Raw genomic sequence first — 24,485 nt, forward strand, 5'->3', positions numbered from 1 at the left:
ACAGTATTATCAATTACGATTTTAATGGCAATTACGCTACCATAATTTTGCGCCGTAAAAGCAAATTTTGCATGCGTAATTATAGTAACGCGAAATTTTGGCTCAACTCTAGCGGTATCTAACCATGGAGCTTAGCACCCTAGTTAGCACGGTGCTAAATAGTAGTTTGCATGTCCTAACTACGTTGCTAAGTAGTTTGCATGTGCTAACTACGGTGCTAAGTAGTTTGTATGTGCTAACTACTTAGCACCCTAGTTAGCACGCCCAAAGCCTTTAGGCGTGCTAACTGGGTTAGCACCATTTACTAAATCAAGCCCAATAAGTCACTATGGAGACTTGACCCTAAATGGATAAGCGACAAAGAAATTGGTGAGAAAATATCAGCTGCAATTCAGCAATATTGGGATTTAAATGTGGGATCGGCTAATGATCAAATGCTATGGGATGCCTTTAAGGCCACTATCAGAGGTGACTATATAAACCAAATAAGTGCTAAACGTAAAAATTATAATGAAGCATTGGCCTCTTTAACAAGGGCTGAATCAGAGGCCTCCAAGGTATATGCCGATGCTCCCGGAGAGAATACTTTTCATGACCTTATGCAGGCTAAGCGTAATCTCAATCTTCACCATACAGATCTCACAAGTACCTCTCTCCTGGAGTGGAAGCAGCTGACCTTTGAGAAAGGAGACAAAAACGGGAAACTCCTTGCGAATATCTCTAGAGACCCAAATGCCCTGTCTAACATACCAGAAATTAGGCTCCCGTCGGGTGAAATAACCTCAAGTCCACCTATTATTCTACAAACCTTTCGCTCCTACTATGAAAACCTATACAAATCACAGTATAATGATCCTAACAATGAGCTATCAAACCAACTAGGGAAATTGCATAAGCCATCTATTTCCGAGGATACTGCTAAAGAAATTGAACAGGAGATTACTGAAGAAGAAATTATAGATTCCATATCCTCTTTTCCCCCACAAAAATCACCTGGCCCAGATGGTATACCTATCGAGTTTTACAAGAGATACTCCTGCATTCTAGCTCCTTCTCTTAAAACAACTTTTAATGAGTCCCTTAAAAATGGCTGTCTCCCTCCCTCCTTTTATAACGCTCATATTATCTTAATATTAAAACCAGACAAAGATCCATTCGAATGCCAGTCGTATAGGCCCATATCATTATTAAATAATAACTTTAAAATATTAACAAAGATTCTTACGACCAGAATAAATAAATATATCACGGAAGTGGTCAGTCCTGACCAAACGGGGTTTATGCCACATAAAACAACTGATATTAATCTTCGGAGAATATTTACCCATATTCAGTCTGCAAAAGACAACACCACCTCAAAAGCTCTGGCGTTTGTAGATATACAACGAGCATTTGACTCTGTCGAATGGTCATATCTTTGGGCCACACTAGGGAAAATGGGTTTTGGGGAAAGGCTTACTTCTTGGCTATGTGCCATATACAAATCGCCCTTAACGCAGATTAAAACAGGCTCTGAGCTCTTTGGCCAGGTAGGACTGCATAGGGGGACTAGACAGGGGTGCCCCCTATCTCCTGCCCTGTTCGCACTTGCAATGGAACCAATAGCAACAGCCATAAGACAAAGTAGCTCTATACGGGGTTTCTCTGTAGGGGGGTTGGAGGAAAGGGTGTCCCTGTACGCAGATGACTTAGTAATCTACTTATCGAACCCAGATGAATCCATTAAAGGTGCTCTGGAGATATTCTTCACATTTGCTCCATTTTCTGGCCTTGAGGTCAACTGGTCAAAATTATGGCTAATTCTCCTGCACTCCGCCTCCGCGCCTCAGTCTCCGATGTAAATACTTTATAAAACTAAGTACCTGGGTATTTGGATAATCAATCATACTGACTCCTTTATGGAAGATAATCTATTGCTGTTAATTCAATTTACCAAACAAAAGCTTCTTAAAGGAACACTGTAGGGGGGTCGGGGGAAAATGAGTTGAACTTACCCGTGGCTTGTAATGGTCCCCCGCAGACATCCTGTGTCCGCGCAGCCACTCACCGATGCTCCGGCCCCGCCTCCTGTTCACGTCTGTAATTTCTGACTTTAAAGTCAGAAAACCCCTGCGCCTGCGTTGCCGTGTCCTCGTTCCCGCTGATGTCACCAGGAGTGTATAGCACAAGCCCAGTATGGTCTGTGCCTGCGCAGTACGCTCCTGGTGACATCAGGGGAAGCGAGGACACGGCAACGCAGGCACAGTGGTTTTCTGACTTTAAAGTCAGAAATTACAGAAGTGACCCAGAGGCGGGGCCGGGGCATTGGTGAGCGGCTGCACGGGCACAGGATGCCTGCGGGGGACCATTAGAAGCCCCGGGTAAGTTCAACTCATTTTCCCATGACCCCCCCTACAGTATCCCTTTAACTGGCAGTGCCTTCCTCTGTCTTTGGTCGGAAGAATTAATTTGATAAAGATGAAGTAAATACTTATACATATTCCATAATTGTCCTATTTGGATACCTCAGAAATTTTTTAAACAGATTAATTCTATCCTCACTGGTTTTATCCGGTTTAATAAGATTCCAAAAATCAGTTTGAAAAAATTACAAAGACCATGGACGGAGGGGGGATTGGCCTTCCCAGACCTATTTAAAGGGAAGGTCCAAGCAAAAAAAAAAAAATGAGTTTCACTTACCTGGGGCTTCTACCAGCCCCATGTAGCCATCCTGTGCCCTCGTAGTTACTCACTGCTGCTCCAGTCCCCCGCTGGCAGCTTTCTGACCTCGGAGGTCAGGGCCACATTGCATACATTTTTACGCATTCCAGCTAGTGCAGGAACAAAAATGTACGCGTTGCACCACTAACGCGTAAAAATGTATGTGGTAATGTTCCTGCACCAGCGGGAATGTGTAAAAATGTATGCAATGTGGCCCTGACCTCCGAGGTCAGAAAGCTGCCAGAGGGGGACTGGAGCAGCAGTGGGTGACTACGAGGGCACAGGATGGCTGCATGGGGCTGGTAGAAGCCCCAGGTAAGTGAAACTCATTTTTTTTTTTGCTTGGACCTTCCCTTTAAGTACTTTCTTGCTTGCCAGCTGGTGACTGCCAATTGGTGGCTAGCACAAGACGCCTCACATGCCTCTATGGTATTTGATGCCGTTACATTGGGCTCACTTGAAGCACTTAAACAGATACTATACCGAGGCACTACTGCCCCCTATGTCCTTACTAATAATATGAAAGGGGTTATTCGGGCTTGGGCACTGATCCAGAGCTGAAACAAACCCTCTCCAAATAAACTGTCTCCAAATGTTCCCTTGTGGAACAATCCAAAATTATCTCACTTTTTCTCTATTCCTGACCCAATAATATGGATTTCCAGAGGGGCGACGCACATTGAGCATATTATCCAAGATGGATCCCTTATGCAATATAATTCCATTAAAGAAAAGTTCAATCTTCCCAAAAGTTCAATACTTCTTCAGGTACATTCAACTTAGGCATGCGTTTGGCTCCCAATTTGCTAAAGTACCAGTCCGCCTAGGCACCACTGAATTAGAAGACATACTACTTCATGAAACACTTAAAAAGGCCCTGTCTCCAATCTACCAGAAAATCCTTTTATTAACTGAACCTCACGTGACTCTGTTTAAACAGCCATGGTTTATTATCATGCCAAATCTTGACGATGAAGAAAGGGAGGATGCATGGATTAAGCCATTTCAATACCTCATTGCATCCAGAGATAAATTAATACAGTTCAAAATACTACATAGGGCATACTAAACCCCTGCCAGGCTGTCTAAATTTGACCCAAATAGCCCAGTGCTATGGAGGATTGGTGCGATAGATGCAGATTTTGATCATGTTATGTGGACGTGTCCTAAGGTTGTACCTCTCTGGAAAGACATATGTGCCTACATCACTTAAATTACCCCCAAAAATATTCCCTGTGAACCATGTTATTGTTTGCTGGGGGACACCACAAAACTAGCTAGCACACGGGCAGAGAGAACGCTATTAGGTTTATTGCTTTATTATAATCGCAAAGCAATGATTCCAAATTGGAAAAAGGAAGCTCCACCCTCACTACAATGCTGGAAAAAACTAATAACTCTCTCCAATTATATAAGCAAGAAGTTTTAAATCAGGATGATACCATTTATTGGCTAACTAAAAATGAATAAGAATAAGAATAAGCAAGCTTTCGGCCTTGCAGCCTTCGTCGGGCTTACATCCTGTTAGTTTGCAAGCTGGTGGTACAGACAGCTTATATACATGCAACATCAAAAGGGAAAACAGATATTTTTTTCAAGCATAAATACATGCCATTAAGATGCCTTAATTCAAACAGACCATCTGAATGGGGTTAGAGGTTATTAGCTAACATAAGGATCCTTGTTTACGCCATGCTCACAGACCTGGGATTAGGATTGACCCAGAGGTATCGTAAATTCTTAGTTCACAAGTTCAGCTAGAATGGCTGAGAAAGTTCAAATATCATCCGCCTCATACCAATATAAAAAATTGTTCTCCTTATTCAAGCCGTTCTGCACAGCTTTGAACCAATTTATAAATTTTGTTTCTGCTATTAATCGATCATTTGACGTAACAAAATGTATAAATTGGTTCAAAGCTGTGCAGAACGGTTTGAATAAGGACAACAGATCAAAACACTGACAGAATCCATGGATGGCAGGCTTTTGAGTGTCCTTGCAAAGAAAGGTGGCTATATTGGTCACGGATTTGTTTTTGTTTTGTTTTTGAATGTCAGAAATGTATATTTGTGAATGTTGAGATGTTGTATTGGTTTCACTCAGGGCCGGATTTGTACTTTTTACCGCCCAAGGCCCACTACCTTCAGCCGCCCCATGACAATCAACAGAATTAGGATCTGACAGATCAGGATAATAGGGTTAGGCATTTACAAAAAAAAAAAAAAGTGGTTAGTGGAGATTAAAGGCTAGGCCTTTTGGCAATTTAGGGTGAGGCAGGGAATTTGACATTAGGATTATGGAAAAAAGGATTAACATTAATGTGACCCTGAGATGGTACACTGGGCTTTATTTATACTTACCTGGGGCTTCCTCCAGCCCCATAAGCCTTGTAGCCGCTTGCGGTATGCCTCCCAGTAATCCGGCTGGAAGTGCTCTTCTGCGCATGCGCAGCTCGTCCAGACGTGCACCCCTCATTGCGCTACTGCGTCCAGGAGCGTTTTGTGCCTGCGCAGCAGTACTGCACAGGACGCTCCTGGGGACAAGAGTGTGACAGAGGGTGCCCACATCGCAGGGGATTACCAGCAGTCATAGTGCCAGAACAGAGGGGGCAAAGAGGCCAGGGAGGGAGGCCACAGGGCTCATGGGGCTGGAGGAAGCCCCAGGTAAGTATATATAAAGTCCAGTGTACCATCTCAGGTTAGAGAGTCTGATCACAAGATTAAGGTGATTAAATTGACTGAGGATAGCGACTATGTACTCTGTACAGTGGTGCAGAAGGTATAAGTGCTAGATAAATACATAATAGTATGGTAGGACATTAGACTATGACTATGGTAGGATTAGATTGTGAGCTCCTCTGAGGACAGTCAGTGACATGACTCTGTACTCTGTAATGTGCTGCAGGAGATGTCAGTGCTATATAAATACATAATAATAGTATGGTAGGACATTACACTATGACTATGGTAGGATTAGAGTGTGAGCTCCTCTGAGGACAGTCAGTGACATGACTATGTACTCTGTAATGTGCTGCAGAAGATGTCAGTGCTATATAAATACATAATAATAATATGGTAGGACATTACACTATGACTATGGTAGGATTAGATTGTGAGCTCCTCTGAGGACAGTCAGTGACATGACTATGTACTCTGTACAGTGCTGCAGGAGATGTCAGTGCTATATAAATACATAATAATAGTATGGTAGGACATTACACTATGACTATGGTAGGATTAGATTGTGAGCTCCTCTGAGGACAGTCAGTGACATGACTATGTACTCTGTAATGTGCTGCAGGAGATGTCAGTGCTATATAAATACATAATAATAGTATGGTAGGACATTACACTATGACTATGGTAGGATTAGATTGTGAGCTCCTCTGAGGACAGTCAGTGACATGACTATGTACTCTGTAATGTGCTGCAGGAGATGTCAGTGCTATATAAATACATAATAATAGTATGGTAGGACATTACACTATGACTATGGTAGGATTAGAGTGTGAGCTCCTCTGAGGACAGTCAGTGACATGACTATGTACCCTGTAATGTGCTGCAGGAGATGTCAGTGCTATATAAATACATAATAATAATATGGTAGGACATTAGACTATGACTATGGCAGGATTAGAGTGTGAGCTCCTCTGAGGACAGTCAGTGACATGACTATGTACTCTGTAATGTGCTGCAGAAGATGTCAGTGCTATATAAATACATAACAATAATATGGTAGGACATTAGACTATGACTATGGTAGGATTAGATTGTGAGCTCCTCTGAGGACAGTCAGTGACATGACTATGTACTCTGTAATGTGCTGCAGAATATGTCAGTGCTATATAAATACATAATAATAATATGGTAGGACATAAGACTATGACTATGGTAGGATTAGACTGTGAGCTCCTCTGAGGACAGTCAGTGACATGACTATGTACTGTGTAATGTGCTGCAGGAGATGTCAGTGCTATATAAATACATAATAATATGGTAGGACATTAGACTATGACTATGGTAGGATTAGATTGTGAGCTCCTGAGGACAGTCAGTGACATGACTCTGTACTCTGTAATGTGCTGCAGAAGATGTCAGTGCTATATAAATGCACAATAATAATATGGTAGGTGCATTAGACTATGCCTGTGGTAGGATTAGATTGTGAGCTCCTCTGAGGACAGTCAGTGACATGACTATGTACTCTGTAATGTGCTGCAGAAGATGTCAGTGCTATATAAATACATAATAATATGGTAGGACATTAGACTGTGACTATGGTAGGATTAGATGGTGAGCTCCTCTGAGGACAGTCAGTGACATGACTATGTACTCTGTAATGTGCTGCAGAAGGTGTCAGTGCTATATAAATACATAATAATAATATGGTAGGACATTAGACTATGACTATGGCAGGATTAGATGGTGAGCCCCTCTGAGGACAGTCAGTGACATGACTATGTACTCTGTAATGTGCTGCAGGAGATGTCAGTGCTATATAAATACATAATAATAATCTGGGAGGACATTACACTACAACTATGGTAGGATTAGAGTGTGAGCTCCTCTGAGGACAGGCAGCGACATGACTATGTACTCTGTAATGTGCTGCAGAAGATGTCAGTGCTATATAGATACATAATAATATGGTAGGACATTACACTATGGCTATGGCAGGATTAGATGGTGAGCCCCTCTGAGGACAGTCAGTGACATGACTATGTACTCTGTAATGTGCTGCAGAAGATGTCAGTGCTATATAAATACATAATAATATGGTAGGACATTAGACTGTGACTATGGTAGGATTAGATGGTGAGCTCCTCTGAGGACAGTCAGTGACATGACTATGTACTCTGTAATGTGCTGCAGAAGATGTCAGTGCTATATAAATACATAATAATATGGTAGGACATTAGACTGTGACTATGGTAGGATTAGATGGTGAGCTCCTCTGAGGACAGTCAGTGACATGACTATGTACTCTGTAATGTGCTGTGGAAGATGTCAGTGCTATATAAATATATAATAATAATATGGTAGGACATTAGACTATGACTATGGTAGGATTAGATGGTGAGCTCCTCTGAGGACAGTCAGTGACATAACTATGTACTCTGTAATGTGCTGTGCAAGATGTCAGTGCTATATAAATATATAATAATAATATGGTAGGACATTAGACTATGACTATGGTAGGATTAGATTGTGAGCTCCTCTGAGGACAGTCAGTGACATAACTATGTACTCTGTAATGTGCTGCAGGAGATGTCAGTGCTATATAAATGCACAATAATAATATGGTAGGTGCATTAGACTATGACTATGGCAGGATTAGAGTGTGAGCTCCTCTGAGGACAGTCAGTGACATGACTATGTACTCTAATGTGCTGCAGAAGATGTCAGTGCTATATAAATACATAATAATAATATGGTAGGACATTAGGCTATGACTATGGTAGGATTAGATTGTGAGCTCCTCTGAGGACAGTCAGTGACATGACTATGTACTCTGTAAAGTGCTGCAGGAGATGTCAGTGCTATATAAATAAATAATAATATGGTAGGACAGTAAACTATGACTATGGTAGGGTTAGATTGTGGGCTGCCCAGAACACAGTCAGTGACATGGCTATGCACTCTGTACAGTGCTGCTGAAGGTAGCTCTGTGTATCTAAGGAGAGCTCATTCTTTTGTCGGTTCGCCGACAAATAGGTTCGCTTTCTAAGGGCAGCTTTTAAAGGGCGAAAAAATGAATTTACCAGAATTCAATTTATGACTCCTAACCCACTGACTCATCTATGACTCATAATACTTGCATCTGCAACCCGATCTGCAATTTCCCTGATTTTTCCTGATCATCTTCATCCTTTCTCAACAGGTATGTCTGATAATTTCCATCTTTGAATCTGAACTGCACTGAAATCTGCAACCACACGCTTAATCTCACCCTGCATTGCCTGTGTATGTCTGATCATTTCCATCTTTGAATCTGAACTGCACTGAAATCTGCAACCACACGCTTAATCTCATCCTGCATTGCCTGTGTATGTCTGATCATTTCCATCTTTGAATCTGAACTGCACTGAAATCTGCAACCACACGCTTAATCTCATCCTGCATTGCCTGTGTATATCTGATAATTTCCATCTTTGAATCTGAACTGCACTGAAATCTGCAACCACACGCTTAATCTCATCCTGCATTGCCTGTGTATGTCTGATAATTTCCATCTTTTGTAGTTGATCACTTTTTGCTTTCTTGATCTTCCTCTGTAATAGTGTAAGCTCCTGAGTAACATTACAGACATTATTGTAATTGCTATTGAATTCTGGCATTGTTTGTTCACACTTTACTTCCTGGTGGCTGGCCTGCAATTTCCATCAAAGCCTGTATCACATACAGATCTGTTTGAACTTGCAGGAGACAAGCCCACCTCTATTAATTAGCATATTGTCTGCCAGCTGACCAGGCCTTCCTGATTAGCTCTGTGTATCTAAGGAGAACTCATTCTTTCGTCGGTTCGCCGACAAATAGGTTCGCTTTCTAAGGGCAGCTTTTAAAGGGCGAAAAAATGAATTTACCAGAATTCAACAGTAATTCAGCAGAAATAAGCACCACATTAAGGTAACATTATCTTTGTTGTGATTTACTTGTATTGCTGACCACTATTGCTGTCTAACTAGATCATCTCTGCCTTTGAATCTGAACTGCACAGCCCACAAACCACTCCATCAAATGAAAACAAACATGCATGATTGCCATACCTCACCAGAGCTGCCCCTACTCTCTGGAACTCACTCCCTCCAGCCACCAGACTTACCCCCACCTTTAATACCTACACACAAGCTCTCAAGACTCACCCTTTCATGCTCGCATACCCCCCTACACCAGCACCATAATATGTTCTGTTAGACACCCTCTCAACAGATGCACCTATTGTCTCCACCCCCACCCTTTAGATTGTAAGCCTCTGGCAGGGCCCTCTCCCTTAGTGTTTCCAGCTTGATTATGCAATCTTACTGACAATCACCCCTCTTGTGGGCTAGAACAATCTCTATTTTGACCTATGACACTGTATTATCAAATCATTTGCATGATCTTGTTTTGTTGTGAGTTTCCTGTATGTTCTACCTTGTATGTTACCCCTTTTATCTATTGTGCAGCGCTGCGTAATATGTTGGCGCTATATAAATACAATAAATAATAATAATAATAAAGGTATTAGCGCTAGATAAATACATAATGATAGGACATTAGACTATGGCTATGGTAGGATTAGAGTGTGATCTCCTATGACAGTCAGTGGCATGACTCTGTAATGTGCTGCAGAAGATGTCAGTGCCATATAAATACATCATAATAATATGGTAGGGCATTAGATTGTGACTATAGGAATAACAAAAGGAGCACTGCATATATTAATAGCCATGTTTGTGTGACAGGGAAATGACTGTGGGAGGGGAGGAGAAGAGCTGCCTGATTAACAACACAAAAAGAGAGGGGGGGCTGTATGGAGATAAGAGTGATAGAAGCCAGCTAACACAGGACAGCAGGGGAGCGTCAGGCAGTGACCCTCTTGCATAGTAAGAAAACAAATGCATTGCATAAAGAAACCTGAAGGAAACGCATGAAAAAAAAGTGTGCTTCAGAAATCACAAAGTGACAGGCTCCAGGAGAGAGGAAGAAGGAGGGAGAGGGAGACAGCTGTTCACTCACGACTCCACAGCAGCTTAGGACGAAGTGTGTAAAATGCCCACAGTTCTGCGCACACACTCTTCTCCCTCCTCAATCCTCACTGTGCTCACCATACTAAGGTGCCTACCCGTCTGCTGACTTCCTCCTCCTGGGCTCAAATCTCCCGGCTTGTCTCTTCTCAGCCCCGCCCCATAGTGTGACAGAGCGGAAAGAAGGAAAGGGGAAGGGCGCTCTGCTCTGTGCTATGCACGCACGGGAGACTGGGGACAGCTCTCAGCGACAGCAGATTACGGGAGAAACAGCTGTTCTGCTGCCGGTGTGTGACACCCGCCCCAGCTCTACTGTCGGCAGGTTTCCGCCCTAGGAACCGGCCTATGTGGCCTGTGCGGAAATCCGGCCATGGTTTCACTGGTAAAAAGAAATAATTGAAATGGGTATATATTTGTTTTTTGTTAAGTTGCCTAATAATTATGCACAGTAATAGTCACCTGCACACACAGATATCCCCCTAAAACAAACTAAAAACTACTTTCAAAAATATTCAGCTTTGATATTAATGAGTTTTTTGGGTTCATTGAGAACATGGTTGTTGTTCAATAATAAAATTATTCCTCAAAAATACAACTTGTCTAATATTTCTGCACTCCCTGTATATGCCATACCAACAATGTTCTGGCCTCTGCTGCGTTTCGTCTGTCAGTGTGAACCAGGCCTACCCTTTAGCACTTTATCCCACACATTTAGGAGTGTAATGTGATTTCTGCCCTTTAGAGATTAAAACACGACTTTACATAAACACATTTTTGATGGAACTTTTGCCATGGAACCCCCTCTGGCACGCCACTGTCCAGGTGTTAGAACATTTTAAGAAACTTTTCCATCCATTTTGTGGACAGAAACAGCCCCGATAGGTGTTAGAAATCACCTGGCCATTGAAGTCTATGGCGGTTCGCCTGTTCGCAAACATTTGCAGAAGGTTTGTGTTCGTGGACCGGAAATTTGATGTTGGCGATACCATTAGTGCAGAACTGTGATGTCTTTTCACATGTATTCTGAGCTGTACAAGCTCTACACAGTTCCAAAAACTAACCCATGATCACGAGCTGTTTTTCCTGATCACGAGGTCGGATTCCGAATTCATGATCGCCTCTTGATCACGCATTCAGTTCCGAATCACCCGTGATCGTGGTCCAAATCCGGCTCGTGATCACGGATTTAGCCGACTTGCTAGAAACACCAAATTTGCCAGATATGTTAAGTAGGAAAGTGGGAACAAGGGGATAACATTTTTTCAAAAAGACCTTATAGTTTTTGAGAAAATAGATTTTAAAGTTTCAAAGGAAAAAAATATACATTGAAATGCGGTAAATGACAGTTAATGTACTTACCGCAGTTAAATGTATACTTTTTTTCCTATGAAACTTCCTTTGAAACTTTAAAATCAATTTTCTCAAAAACGATAAGGTCTTCTTGAAAAAAAATGTTCCCCTTGTTCCCACTCTTCTACTTAACATATGTGGCAAATTTGGTGTTTCTAGCATGTAAGGAGGCTTTGCTTTTAACCACTTAAGGACCGCAGTAATTTTAATTGATCTGTGCTGCGTGGGCTCTTCAGCCCGCAGCACAGATTGGGTGATAGGCAGGGCGATCAGACTTCCCCCCTTTTTTCCCCACTAGGGGGATGTCCTGCTGGGGCGGGTCTGATTGCCGCCGCTGCCTTGTGCCCTGTGGGGGCTCATCAAAGCCCCCCTCCGCAGCGCTATTCCCCCCTCCCTCTCCTTCCCTCCCTCCCCTCCTTACTAAGGGCAGCACAGTACGGCGATCAGTCCTGTACCGCCTCTGATAGGCTTCAGCCTATCAGATGGCGGCGATCCCCGGCCAATCAGAGGCCGGGGATCGCCGATCTCATTTACGGTGCTGCTGTGACAACAGCGTTGTGCGACGTAAACACCGGGGATTTCTTTCCCGGGTGTTTACATTTCACCTGCGAGCCCGATTGGAGGATCGCAGGCTGTTCACAGAGACTCCCTCCATAAACTGACATGGAACTCCATGGAAATACCACTGCGACCCGCCGCCGCCTATCGACGTTGGCTGGTCGTTAAGTGGTTTTTAAAGTCGGCGGGTTTTGGTGGGTTTTAATCATGAATACTTGTTTCAATTGAAACTGATTTTCTCAAAAAAAAAAAAATGTTAACGTTGTAAATCCATGCAATTTCGGTGATTGCAGCATGTACGGGGGCGTTGCTATTAACGTTAAAGTCAAATCCATGATCACGTCCGTGATCACAGATTCTACAGGCAATCACGGCTAAAATCCGATCTTATTCAGAATTCTGTTTCAAATCCGGATCACGATCACGTTGTATCCGGATTTCGATACTGCCGTGGCCGGATTTACTCAAATTAGTGATCGGGGGTAGACCGTGCAACACTACCTGCTGGACAGAGTACCCTCACTATTGCTGGAAATAACCTAGGAAGGAGGGGGGCTTCAGCAGGGGCACCGATGTGATAAAACCATCCCCCCCCCTTCTTTTCCTGTATGGAGAACGCTTGTATTTATGCTTTTAGAAAATGATAGATGCTTCACAAGATCTAATTACTCCTTACTCCTACTCTATATGATAAAAAGTGGAAGAGACATTTGCACATTTTTAGTTTTTTTTATTGTTTATTCTGCCTTTGTAGCACCCGGAGCTTTAGTGATAGTCTCTAGTCAGTCTCTAGGACGGTGAAGAGCTGGTAGCAGGGTAGACCACCTGGATTGGTGTACATGTACACCTGTCGCGTCGTCCCTCCCTGCATGGCAGCTTATGCAAGAAGACGACGACGGGATAGCTCCTGCCGGACAGCCCTGCAGGTATGATGGCTGCAGAGCACCCTGTAGGGACCCTTACAGGCGTGACGGCTGCCGAAGGAGCTGCTGGACCTTCTGATGGCATAGATGTGGTGCTTGCCAGGTGGTCTTCTTCTCTGCTCACTGATAGCACATTAGTGGCAGAGGTGACACTGGGTGTAGATGTCGCAGTGTCATCTGATGCTTCTGATGAAGAAGCTGATGAGCCACCTGATGGCACAGTCGTGTCACTTTGTTTGGGGATCACGCTGGCAGTTGCAGGTTCTGGGGTGGCTCTTGGTACAGGAGAGTGCCTGATGGCAGTATACTCCGGAAAGGCAGGTGGCAGAGGGCTGATGTCACCCTCTGATGATGATGTAGAGGAGCTTTTTCTTGAAAGTCCTTCCTCTAGTAACACAAAGTTATCCTTTTTGTAGTACTTTGCAGTTTTGTATAGGTAGATTCCCACTCCTATGTTAATTATCAGTAACACGAGTGAAAGGAAAAATGCCGTGATCCGGTAGATCTTCTGTGCCGCCTTCCATTTATCAGTAGGCAGTTTGAAGAGCTCCTGGAGGAAGTTTTCTATTGTTGACTTCCTTTTGACTGGCGTTGTTGCCCTGCTACCTGGTGTAGTCACCTTGCTCAATTTTCTTTTCTGTTTTACTTCTTCAGGTCCAGCTGTTACAGGGGAGGCCTCTGCAAGACAAAAAACAACATATGTGTGGTTAGATCAGTGTAACGCTAAAACAGAATAAATACCAAGTTCTAAGAGATCATTATGGACACCACAAACCCAGCACACAAAGCACTGAAGCTGCCCCCTGAATGCAGAGCGTATGTCTCTATCTCCCTACAGCGCCCTCTGCCTGGTTTACTTGAAGTCAGTGGCGTAGGGCTCGCAGTCGCAATGGTCGCCGTGGCGACCGGGCCCGGCTCCTGAAAAGGTGGGGGAGGGGCCCATGTCCGTTTGGAGTGCGGTCCGTGCGCGCTATTGGGAGGGGGGGAGCCGCAGCCGGGGGGAGGGCAGCCCGACCTCTCCCTCCCTTCCTCTCCCCGGGGCCCCCCCCTCAGATGCAGAGTGAGCGCGCATGGAAGCGCTGTAGGCAGAACTCACCTCCCTGCGTTCCAATCGCCGCTGATCTCCTCTCTGCATAGAAGCTGATACACACTGCTTCCAGCTAAACAGGAAGCAGTGTGTATCAGCATCTATACAGTGGGAGGAGATCACCGGCGCAGGGACGGAGGTGAGTCCTGCCTACAACGCTTCCGTGCGCGCTCACTCTGCATCTGAGGGGGGAGGGGCCCGGGGAGAGGAAGGGAGGGAGAGGTCGGGCTGCCCTCCCTGCGGCTGCGGCTCTCCCCTCCATATACAGCACCTACCTACCTGCCCTATCCCATCCTGGGGGGCAGCTACCTACCTATCCTATCCTGGGGGGCAGCTACCTACCTAATCTATCCTGGGGGGGCAACTACCTAATCTATCCTGGGGGGGGGCAGCTACCTCACCTATCCTGGGGGGGCAGCTACCTAATCTATCCTGGGGGGGGGCAGCTACCTACCTAACCTATCCTGGGGGGGGGGGGGGGGGCAGCTACCTACCTAACCTATCCTGGGGGGGGCAGCTACCTAATCTAACCTATCCTGGGGGGCAGCTACCTACCTAACCTATCCTGGGGGGGCAGCTACCTACCTAACCTATCCTGGGGGGGGGGGGGGCAGCTACCTACCTAACCTATCCTGGGGGGGGGGGGCAGCTACCTAATCTAACCTATCCTGGGGGGCAGCTACCTACCTAACCTATCCTGGGGGGGGGGCAGCTACCTAATCTAACCTATCCTGGGGGGCAGCTACCTACCTAACCTATCCTGGGGGGGGCAGCTACCTACCTAACCTATCCTGGGGGGGGGGGGCAGCTACCTAATATAACCTATCCTGAGGGGGGCAGCTACCTAACCTATCCTGGGGGGGCAGCTACCTAATCTATCGTGGGGGGGGGGGGCAGCTACCTAACCTATCCTGGGGGGGCAGCTACCTACCTAACCTATCCTGGGGGGGCACCTACCTAATCTAACCTATACTGGGGGGCAGCTACCTATCTAACCTATACTGGGGGGCAGCTGCCTAATCTAACCTATACTGGGGGGCACCTACCTCATCTAACCTATACTGGGGGGCAGCTACCTCATCTAACCTATACTGGGGGGCAGCTACCTAATCTAACCTATACTGGGGGCCACCTACCTATCTAACCTATACTGGGGGCACTTACTTATCTAACCTGTATTCGGGGCACCTAGCTAGCCTATACAGGTGGCAACTATACTGGCTACCTATATTGGAGGCACCTACCTAACTAACCTATACTAGGAGGCACCTACCTATCTAACCTATGCTGGGGGCAACTATTTTGGCTACCTATATTAGAGGCACCCACCTAACTAACCTGTACTGGGGGCACCTATCTATCTAACTTATACCGGCGGCGCCTGCCTATCTAACCTATACTGGGGGCAACTATACTGGCTATCTATGCTGGAGGCACCTACCTGGCTAACCTATACCGGGGGCAACTATACTGGCTTACCTATGCCTGGCTACCTATATTGGGGGGACCTATAGCTGGCTATAGGGATTCAGATATGTGTGTGCGTCGGGTGTTGCCGGGGGAGGGGGGGGGCTGTTGTTGACGGGGGGGGGGGGGGGGAACATCCAGATTCCGCATCGGGGCCCAGAGGTTTGTAGCTACGCCACTGCTTGAAGTGCAGCTAAAGATAGATTTTTTTTTCTAAGTTTTATAGAGTATAGGGGAGAGTTAGAACCTCTGTGACGCTGTTTATTGCTGTCTGTGTCATCCCTGGAGATATCCCTCACTTCCTGTCACCTGTGGCATCCCAGGAAGTGATTGGATCTCTATGACAAGAGCTCAGGCAGGAGTATAGGCCACACAGAGGTTCTTCACACTGCTAAGAGAGCTGCATTTTTTTTTATCTGCATTCCATGTTGTGGGTGATGCAGAAAATCCATGGAGACACAGACAGCAATAAACAATTTAAAAACAGGAGTTATGATACCAGTTCCATCAAAGGAAAACAAAATTAGAAAATGACATTTTATCAGCAACTTTTTTTTCAGTCTATTGTTAGCAGCTATTATTGTATCTCCAAAACAATTTTTTTTTAGTGAGCTATAATTTTTCTGAATCCTTACATCTTGAAAATATATAAACAACTAACTTTGTGAGCTTTGGGGTCCTTGGCATCAATAATGTGATAATGGAAGCAGCTTAAATTTTCCAATTAAAATAAAACAACTTTTTTAAAACAACTTAAGGACCGGGGCTGTTATTGCAGATCTGCGCTGCGTGGGCTCTCCAGCCCGCAGCGCAGATCGTGTGCACGGCAGGGCGATCAGACTTCCCCCCTTTTTTCCCCACTAGGGGGATGACCTGCTGGGGGGGGGGGGGGTCTGATCGCCGCCGCTCCGTGTGGTTGAGCGGGGGGGGGGGGCTCTTCAAAGCCCCCCTCCGCAGCGTTTTCAGCGCTCCCTCCTTCCCCTTACCTCCCTCTCCCTCATTCAGCTGCGCAGGACAGATATCCGTCCTGCGCATTGTAGGATAGGCTTCAGCCTATCAAATGACGGCGATCCCCGGCCAATTAGAGGCCGAGGATCGCCGATCTGCCTTACGGCGCTGCTGCGCAGTAGCGCCGTATTGATGTAAACAGCGGGGATTTCTTCCCCGCGTGTTCACATTAGGCGTGCGAGCCGCGATCGGCGGCTCACACACTGTTCACGGAAACAGTCTCCGTGAACTGACATAGAAAGGCCGCTCGAACGAGCGGCAGTTTCCATGTAATAACCACTTAAACCCGCTGCCGCCTATCGGCGTTAGGCGGTCCTTAAGTGGTTTTTGAACCCCAGCCATCCAATGATCAACTGTAGCATGTTTGAGGCCTCTGATATTAACAGTGTAAGAATGGCAGCAATTTAAATATTACCCTTGAAAATCAACAGGTGAATTTTGATTGCTATTGCAGGCTCCACCCACTTTCCTAAATATTAATCCCAGTCACCCAGCAGTCTTCCAGTGACCAACTGTGGAAAGTTTGAGAACCCTGCCATTGACAGTGTAAGAATGGCTGTAATATACATTTTCCCATGTAAAAATGTGTTTGTTGTTGGCTCTGCGCACTTTTTCTAACCTTGACACACAGTCACTCAATGACAAAGTTTGTGAGCTTTGGGTTCCTTGGCATTGGTAATATTAGAATGGAAGCAGTTTATCAATTAAACAAATTTGATTGGCTATTTGTGGGTCTGTCCCTTTTCTGAATTTGAACACAAGTCACCAAATGACTGACTGTAGCAGGTTTGAGGTCTCCGCCATTAACCGTGGAAGAGTGGCAGCAATTTAAATAGTCCCTTTGAAAATGAATAGTTGAATTTTGATTGGATGTTGTAGGCTCCACCCACTTTGCTGAATATTAATCCCAGTCACATAGCAACCAACTGTGCCAAGTTTGGGAACCCTGCCATTAACAGTGTAAGAATAGCTGCAGTTTACATTTTCCCATGCAAAATGAATGGCTGAAATATGATTGGCTGTTTTATGCTCCTCCCACTTCCTGATTTTTTTTTATCTCGGTCACCAAGTGACCAACTGTGCCAAGTTTGGGGACCCTGACTTTATTACCGTGAGAATGGCAGCCTTTTACATTTTTTGCCATTGACAATGGAATTTAGTGGGTGAAATCTGATTGACTGTTGTGGCATTTCCCAGATGTACATGTACAGTGGGGGCACAAGACCCCCAGAACATATCATCCCAAGTAGCAAGGGATCTGTATACCAAGTTTTATTGAAACCAGTCAAGGCGTCGCACGCACGCACACACACACGCACGCACGCACACACACACACACACATGTCCAATTTTATATGTACAGAAGAAAGATAGATATAGCATGTTGCAGAGAACAAGGCATTCAATGTGCAACCGACCAATGCAAAGTCTCAATCCCGCAGGACAGAGGCGAATTCTATTCAGTATGAAAGGGGCCTCACTGCACTGGGAGAGGAGTTGTCAGTGTTACACGCAAAGCAGACAGAGAATGCTGGGCAGTAAAGTAGAGGTGGAAGGGCCACCTGTGGAAGATGTAGGGTTGCAGAGGATTATGGGAAAGTGGACATAAGCAGCTTGACATCCCTTAACCCAGCTCCACCTCCACATACAACATGTAAATACAATCTACTATAAGACTAATTGTTGGGCCCAAAAAAACAAAAACAAAAAAGGAACAACCAATCAGACGTTACCCTTATCTTTGACACAAATATTGTGATTGGTTGCTTTGCACTACTCTCCCACATTATCCCCAGCTTTCTCTCCCCCATCATGATAAACAGTGCTGCAGTGTCAGCATTTCATGCTGTATATTTCTTACCTGTAGTCTCAGAGACCCGGACATATACGGATGGAGCGGGTTCATAATTGTGACCATCGACGCGGAGGTGGATCTTGTAGAAGCCGCTGTCCTCAGTCGTGATGGGACTGACTGCCAAGGAGCAGCTCCCGGATCTCACCAGGCGTCTCATCACCGCGGTACGCGGGTCATGATGGGTCACTGCGCCGTCATTCAGGTTAAGGAGAGCCCTGTACTCTCCCCCATTCTCAGGCACCATCCCCCACTCCATCTCCACGTTATTTTGGTTCGGTCTAACAGGAAAGCGACATGGGATCACAAGGCGCGACCCCGCGCTCACAGACATCTCCGCAGGGACCAAACTAATGGAGGTGACATCCACACCTGGAGGAAGGAAAGAGAGACAATGGTCAGTGGAATGCTTGTAGGAAATCATTCTAGAAGACTAAAACACAATAAACTGTCATTACTAGTAGAAAGTCCCACCCTCCCCTCAGGAAACAGGAAACATGGCCGCCCGCTAATCAGCAGAAATGTGGGCACTGCTGTAGGAGTCCATTGAACTACCAGCAATGTGGGGAAATGCAGATGCCTGCTAAATATCAGGCATTGGGCCATCTGCAAAGCAAAATATGGCTACAAATAACAGATGCTCAAGTTTCCCCACATTGCTGGTGATGGGCGCCTCCCATGAAAATCTGTTTTGACTCCACAAACTTTTCGTAACCTTCACACACAGTAACTCAATGAACAAGTTTGTGAGCTTTCGGGTTCCTGGCATCAAGATTGCATTCAGTTTATCCAGCAAAGAAATCTGATTGGCTTTTTGTAGCTCCCCCCTTTAGTGAATTTGAGCCCCAGTCAATGAACGACTGTAGCAGGTTTGAGGCCTCTGCCATTAACAGTGAAAGAATGGAAGCAGTTTCAATATTCCCCTTGAAAATCAATAGGTGAATTTTGATTGGCTGTAGTAGGTTCCACCCACTTTTTTGAATATTAATCCCAGTCACCCAGTGACCAACTGTGTCAAGTTTGAGAACCCTGCCATTAACAGTGTAAGAATGGCTGCAGTTTATATTTTCCCATGTAAAAGTTAGGTTTTGCTTCGCCCACTATTTCTAACCTTGACATACAGTCACTCAATGACCGAGTTTATGAGCTCTGGGGTCCCTGGCATTGATAAGTTGCATTTCCCCATTGAAATTAAACAAATCTGATTGGCTGTTTGTTGTCCGTCTGCACCCTTTTCAAAATTTAAAATGTGAAAATCAATAGGTGAATTTTGATTGGCTGTTGTAGGTTCCACCCACTTTTTTGAATATTAATCTCAGTCACCCAGTGACCAACTGTGTCAAGTTTGAGAACCCTGCCAATAACAGTGTAAGAATGGCTACAGTATACATTTTCCCATGTAAAAAATTTAGTTGTTGGCTCTGCCCTCTTTTTCAGACCTTGACACACACAATCCCTGTATAACCAAGGTTATGAGCTTTGTGGTCCTTGGCATCAACAATTTAAATTTTCCGACTGAAATTAAACAAATCTGATTGGCTGTTTGTGGCTCCACCCCCTTTTCAGAATGTGAATCCCAGTCACCCACTGACCGACTGTACCAAGTTTGAGGCCTCTGCCATTAAGAGTGTAAGAATATGATAGATATAGCATGTTGCAGAGAACAAGGCATTAGATGTGCAACCAATGTGAAGTCCCAATCCCGCAGGACAGAGGCGAATTCTATTCAGTGTGAAAGGGGCCTCACTGCACTGGGAGAGGAGAATGCTGGGCAGTAAAGTAGAGGTGGAAGGTCCTCCTATGGAAGATGTAGGGTTGCAGAGGATTATGGGAAAGTGGACATAAGCAGCTTGACATCCCTCAACCCAGCTCCACCTCCACATACAACATGTAAATACAATGTACTGTCTATACGACTCATTGTTGGGCATAAAAAACAAACAAACAAAAAAAGGAACAACCAATCAGAAGTTACCCTTATTTTTGACACAAATATTGTGACTGGTTGCTTTGCACTACTCCCCCACATTATCCCCAGCTTTCTCTCCCCCATCATGATAAACAGTGCTGCAGTGTCAGCATTTCATGCTGTATATCGCTTACCTGAAGTCTCAGAGACGCTGACGTGTACGATCGGAGCGGGTTCATAAACGTGACCATCGACGCGGAGGTTGATCTCATAGAAGCCGCTGTCCTCAGTCGTGATGGGACTGACTGTCAGGGAGCAGCTCCCGGATCTCACCAGGCGTCTGATGACCGCGGTACGCGGGTCACGATGGATCACTGCGCCGTCATTAAGGTTAAGAAGAGCTCTGTACTCTCCCCCATTGTCAGGCACCATCCCCCACTCCATCTCCACGTTATTCTTGTTCGGTCTGGTGTTAAAGCGACATGGGATCACAAGGCGTGACCCCGCGCTCACAGCCATCTCCTCAGGGACCAAACTAATGGAGGTGACATCCACACCTGTAGGAAGGAAAGAGAGACAATGGTCAGTGCAATACTTGTAGGAAATCATTCTAGAAGACTAATACACAATAAACTGTCATTACTGGTAGAAAGTCCCACCCTCCCCTCAGGAAACAGGAAACATGGCCGCCCGCTAATCAGCAGAAATGTGGGCACTGCCGTAGGAGCCCATTAAAAAACCAGCAATGTGGGGAAATGCAGACGCCCGCTAAATAACAGGCATCGGGCCGTCTGCAAAGCAAAATATGGCTACAAATAACAGATGCTCAAGTTTCCCCACATTGCCGGTGATGGGCGCCCGTACATTAGCAGGATTATGTTTAGTGATGTGGTTAAGGTTAGTCATGTGGGGGTTGATGGTTAAGACTAGATTTGCATGGGAAGGTTAAGGTCAGCCGTCTGGGGGTTCGGTTGAGGTTAGATGTGGGGTTGGTGGTCAATGTAGCTGTGGGTGGAAGTGGTTCAAGTTAGGCATGGGTGGAAGTGGTAGAGGCTACCAGTGTTGGCAGGATGTCACCGCTATAACCCCCATTTACCAGCAGAACCATTTCAATGGGTTGGTGGTAAGGGGGTGGTTAAGGAGTGGGGGGGGGGATGTTGGTAAAGGCTACATGTTAATGGGGAGGTTAAGGTTAGCTGTGGAGATAAGCTTAGTTAAGGTTAGAGCATGGGGTGGATAAGGTTAGGTGTGGGGGGTAAGCTGTGGTTGGCCGGTGGTTTAGAATGGGCATGGGTGGAGCTGGTTAAGGTTATGTATCCAGGCGAGTGGTTAAGGTTAGGCATCGGTGGGGGTGGTTAAGGTTAGCTGTGTGGGGGGTGGTTAAGCTTAGGCATCCAGGGGCAGTGGTTGAGGTTAGGCATGGGTGGGGTGGGGTGTGGTTAAAGTTAGGCATGGGTGGGGGGGGGCTAAGGTTAGGCAGGGTGGACAGTGGTTAAGGTTAGGCATGGGTGGGGGGTGGTTAAGGTTAGGCATGGGTAAGGGGTGTTTAGGCATGGGTGGAGAGTGGTTGAGGTTAGGCATGGGTGGGGGGTGTTTAAGATTAGGCATGGGTGGAGAGTGGTTGAGGTTAGGCATGGGTGGGGGATGTTTAAGATTAGGCATGGGTAGAGAGTGGTTAAGGTTAGGCATTGGTGGGGGGTGTTTAAGATCAGGCATGGGTGCAGAGTGGTTAAGGTTAGGCATCCGGGGGGAGTGGTTATGGCCTGATCCCACTAACGCATTTGTGCGCAGTTGTGGCCGCTTTTCAGCAACACATCATGTTACAGATGCTGAAAAGTAGACAGAAGCAGATACTACTGAGCACAGCTGCGTTAGTGGGCTCAGGTCTTCAGGTTAGGTACCAGTGAAGGGAGGGTTCAGAGTGAGAGTAGGATTTGGTTTAGCTTTCGTAAAATATCAGCATGTATTACTAACATTTTACTGTCACTATTAGCACTGCAAGAGTAGAAAATCAGTAAATTTACTGATAATCTACTATTGGTGATTTCCAGGCGCCTTTTTTTATATATACTTCCCTTCCTCCCCTGCTACTAACCCTGGGAAATGTCCACTAAACTCCGCCCTCGCCATCCGCCATATGTTCATAAACCTCCTTACCTGAAGAGGGCTGAAGAAGGACTAGAAGTCCCACAACATGGAACAATCCACAAAGCATTTTGTCACACGAGGACAAAACAAAGATATCCTGCTCAACGTTAGCTGCTCACGCTGCTCACGCCAACACAAGACTGCCAGTCTGCTGGGCTGTGCTGCCCTTATATGGAGCTGCTGCTGTGATGTCATAATGGGCCACACCCTCTTGTGTTTCCTGGTCACCTGTGTTACCATAGCAACCACCCACAACACAACCCTCATCCTCCTGCAGCAGGAAACACAAGAGGGTGTGGCCCATTATGACATCACAGCAGCAGCTGCATCATATTATTATTATTATTTAGTATTTATATAGCTCCGACATATTACGCAGCGCTGTACAGTGTATATATATATATATATATATATATATATATATATATATATATATATATATATGTATATGTATATATATATATCTTGTCACTAACTGTCCCTCAAAGGAGCTCACAATCTAATCCCCCCAGCAGACCGGCAGAAAATAGCATTTTTGATGAGAAAATTTGCATGCAACATTGTTCACGCAGCGTACCGGGTGAACTGTGAACATCGCATGAGGTGTAACATTGCTGTGTGACTTTTCGTGTTACAATGTGTCCATTATGTCGCACCGCAACGCCCCACTGCGAATGGGCGCCTATTTCCTAGTTTCCAAAATAGAATATAATCCAGGTGCCTGCTGTGTTGCAATATATTATATTATATATATTATGGAGGCAAGGAGGGCGGAGACTATCCTAGAGGCAGGGAGGGAGGGAGAGGGGGGGGGGGGGGGACAGGCTGGTGAACCTACTATGGGCACCTACCTGGCTAATCTATATAAGGGGCAACTATGCTAGCTACCTATACTGGGGCAACTATACTAGCTACCTATACTGGGGCAACTATACTACCTATACTGGGGCAACTATACTACCTATACTGGGGCAACTATACTAGTTACCTATACTGGGGCAACTATACTACCTATACTGGGGCAACTATACTTTCTATCCTGGGGCAACTATACTAGCTACCTATACTGGGGGCAACTATACTACCTATTCTGGGGCAACTATACTTTCTATCCTGGGGCAACTATACTAGCTACCTATACTGGGGGCAACTATACTACCTATTCTGGGGCAACTATATTAGCTACCTATACTGGGGCAACTATACTAGTTACCTATACTGGGGCAACTATACTACCTATACTGGGGCAACTATACTAGTTACCTATACTGGGGCAACTATACTACCTATACTGGGGCAACTATACTACCTATACTGGGGCTACTATACTTGCTACCTATATTGGGGCAACTATACTAGCTACCTATACTGGGGCAACTATACTACCTATACTGGGGCAAGTATACTAGCTACCTATACTGGGGCAACTATACTAGCTATACGGGGGCAACTATACCACCTATACTGGGGCAAGTATACTAGCTACCTATACTGGGGCAACTATACTAGCTATACGGGGGCAACTATACTACCTATACTGCGGCAACTATACTACCTATTCTGGGGCAACTATACTTGCCACCTATACTGGGGCAACTATACTAGCTACCTATACTGGGTGCAACTATACTAGCTACCTATACTGGGGGCAACTATACTTCCTATACTGGGGCAACTATATTAGCTACCTATACTGGGGCAACTATACTTTCTATACTGGGGCAACTATGCTAGCTACCTATACTGGGGCAACTATA

The 24,485-nt window shown here is 45.4% G+C and overlaps 1 protein-coding gene and 1 long non-coding RNA gene across 2 annotated transcripts in view; one reads left to right on the forward strand and one right to left on the reverse strand.

The window, feature by feature from the left end:
• Positions 1-24,485, forward strand: part of LOC137541811 (uncharacterized) — a 344,602-nt gene that overhangs the window by 224,772 nt on the left and 95,345 nt on the right. The gene's annotated exons all lie outside the window — the stretch shown is intronic.
• LOC137541194 (uncharacterized) lies at positions 13,054-21,139 on the reverse strand. Its single transcript, XM_068262374.1, has 3 exons — positions 20,775-21,139; positions 18,681-19,043; positions 13,054-13,935 (listed from the first exon to the last, which is right to left on the reverse strand). The coding sequence occupies exons 1-3, from the start codon at positions 21,097-21,099 to the stop codon at positions 13,124-13,126; spliced, it is 1,500 nt and encodes a 499-aa protein (XP_068118475.1). The 5' UTR covers positions 21,100-21,139; the 3' UTR covers positions 13,054-13,123.

This window comes from Hyperolius riggenbachi, chromosome 12 (genome assembly GCF_040937935.1).
Source record: "Hyperolius riggenbachi isolate aHypRig1 chromosome 12, aHypRig1.pri, whole genome shotgun sequence".
NCBI classification, from domain to species: domain Eukaryota; kingdom Metazoa; phylum Chordata; class Amphibia; order Anura; family Hyperoliidae; genus Hyperolius; species Hyperolius riggenbachi.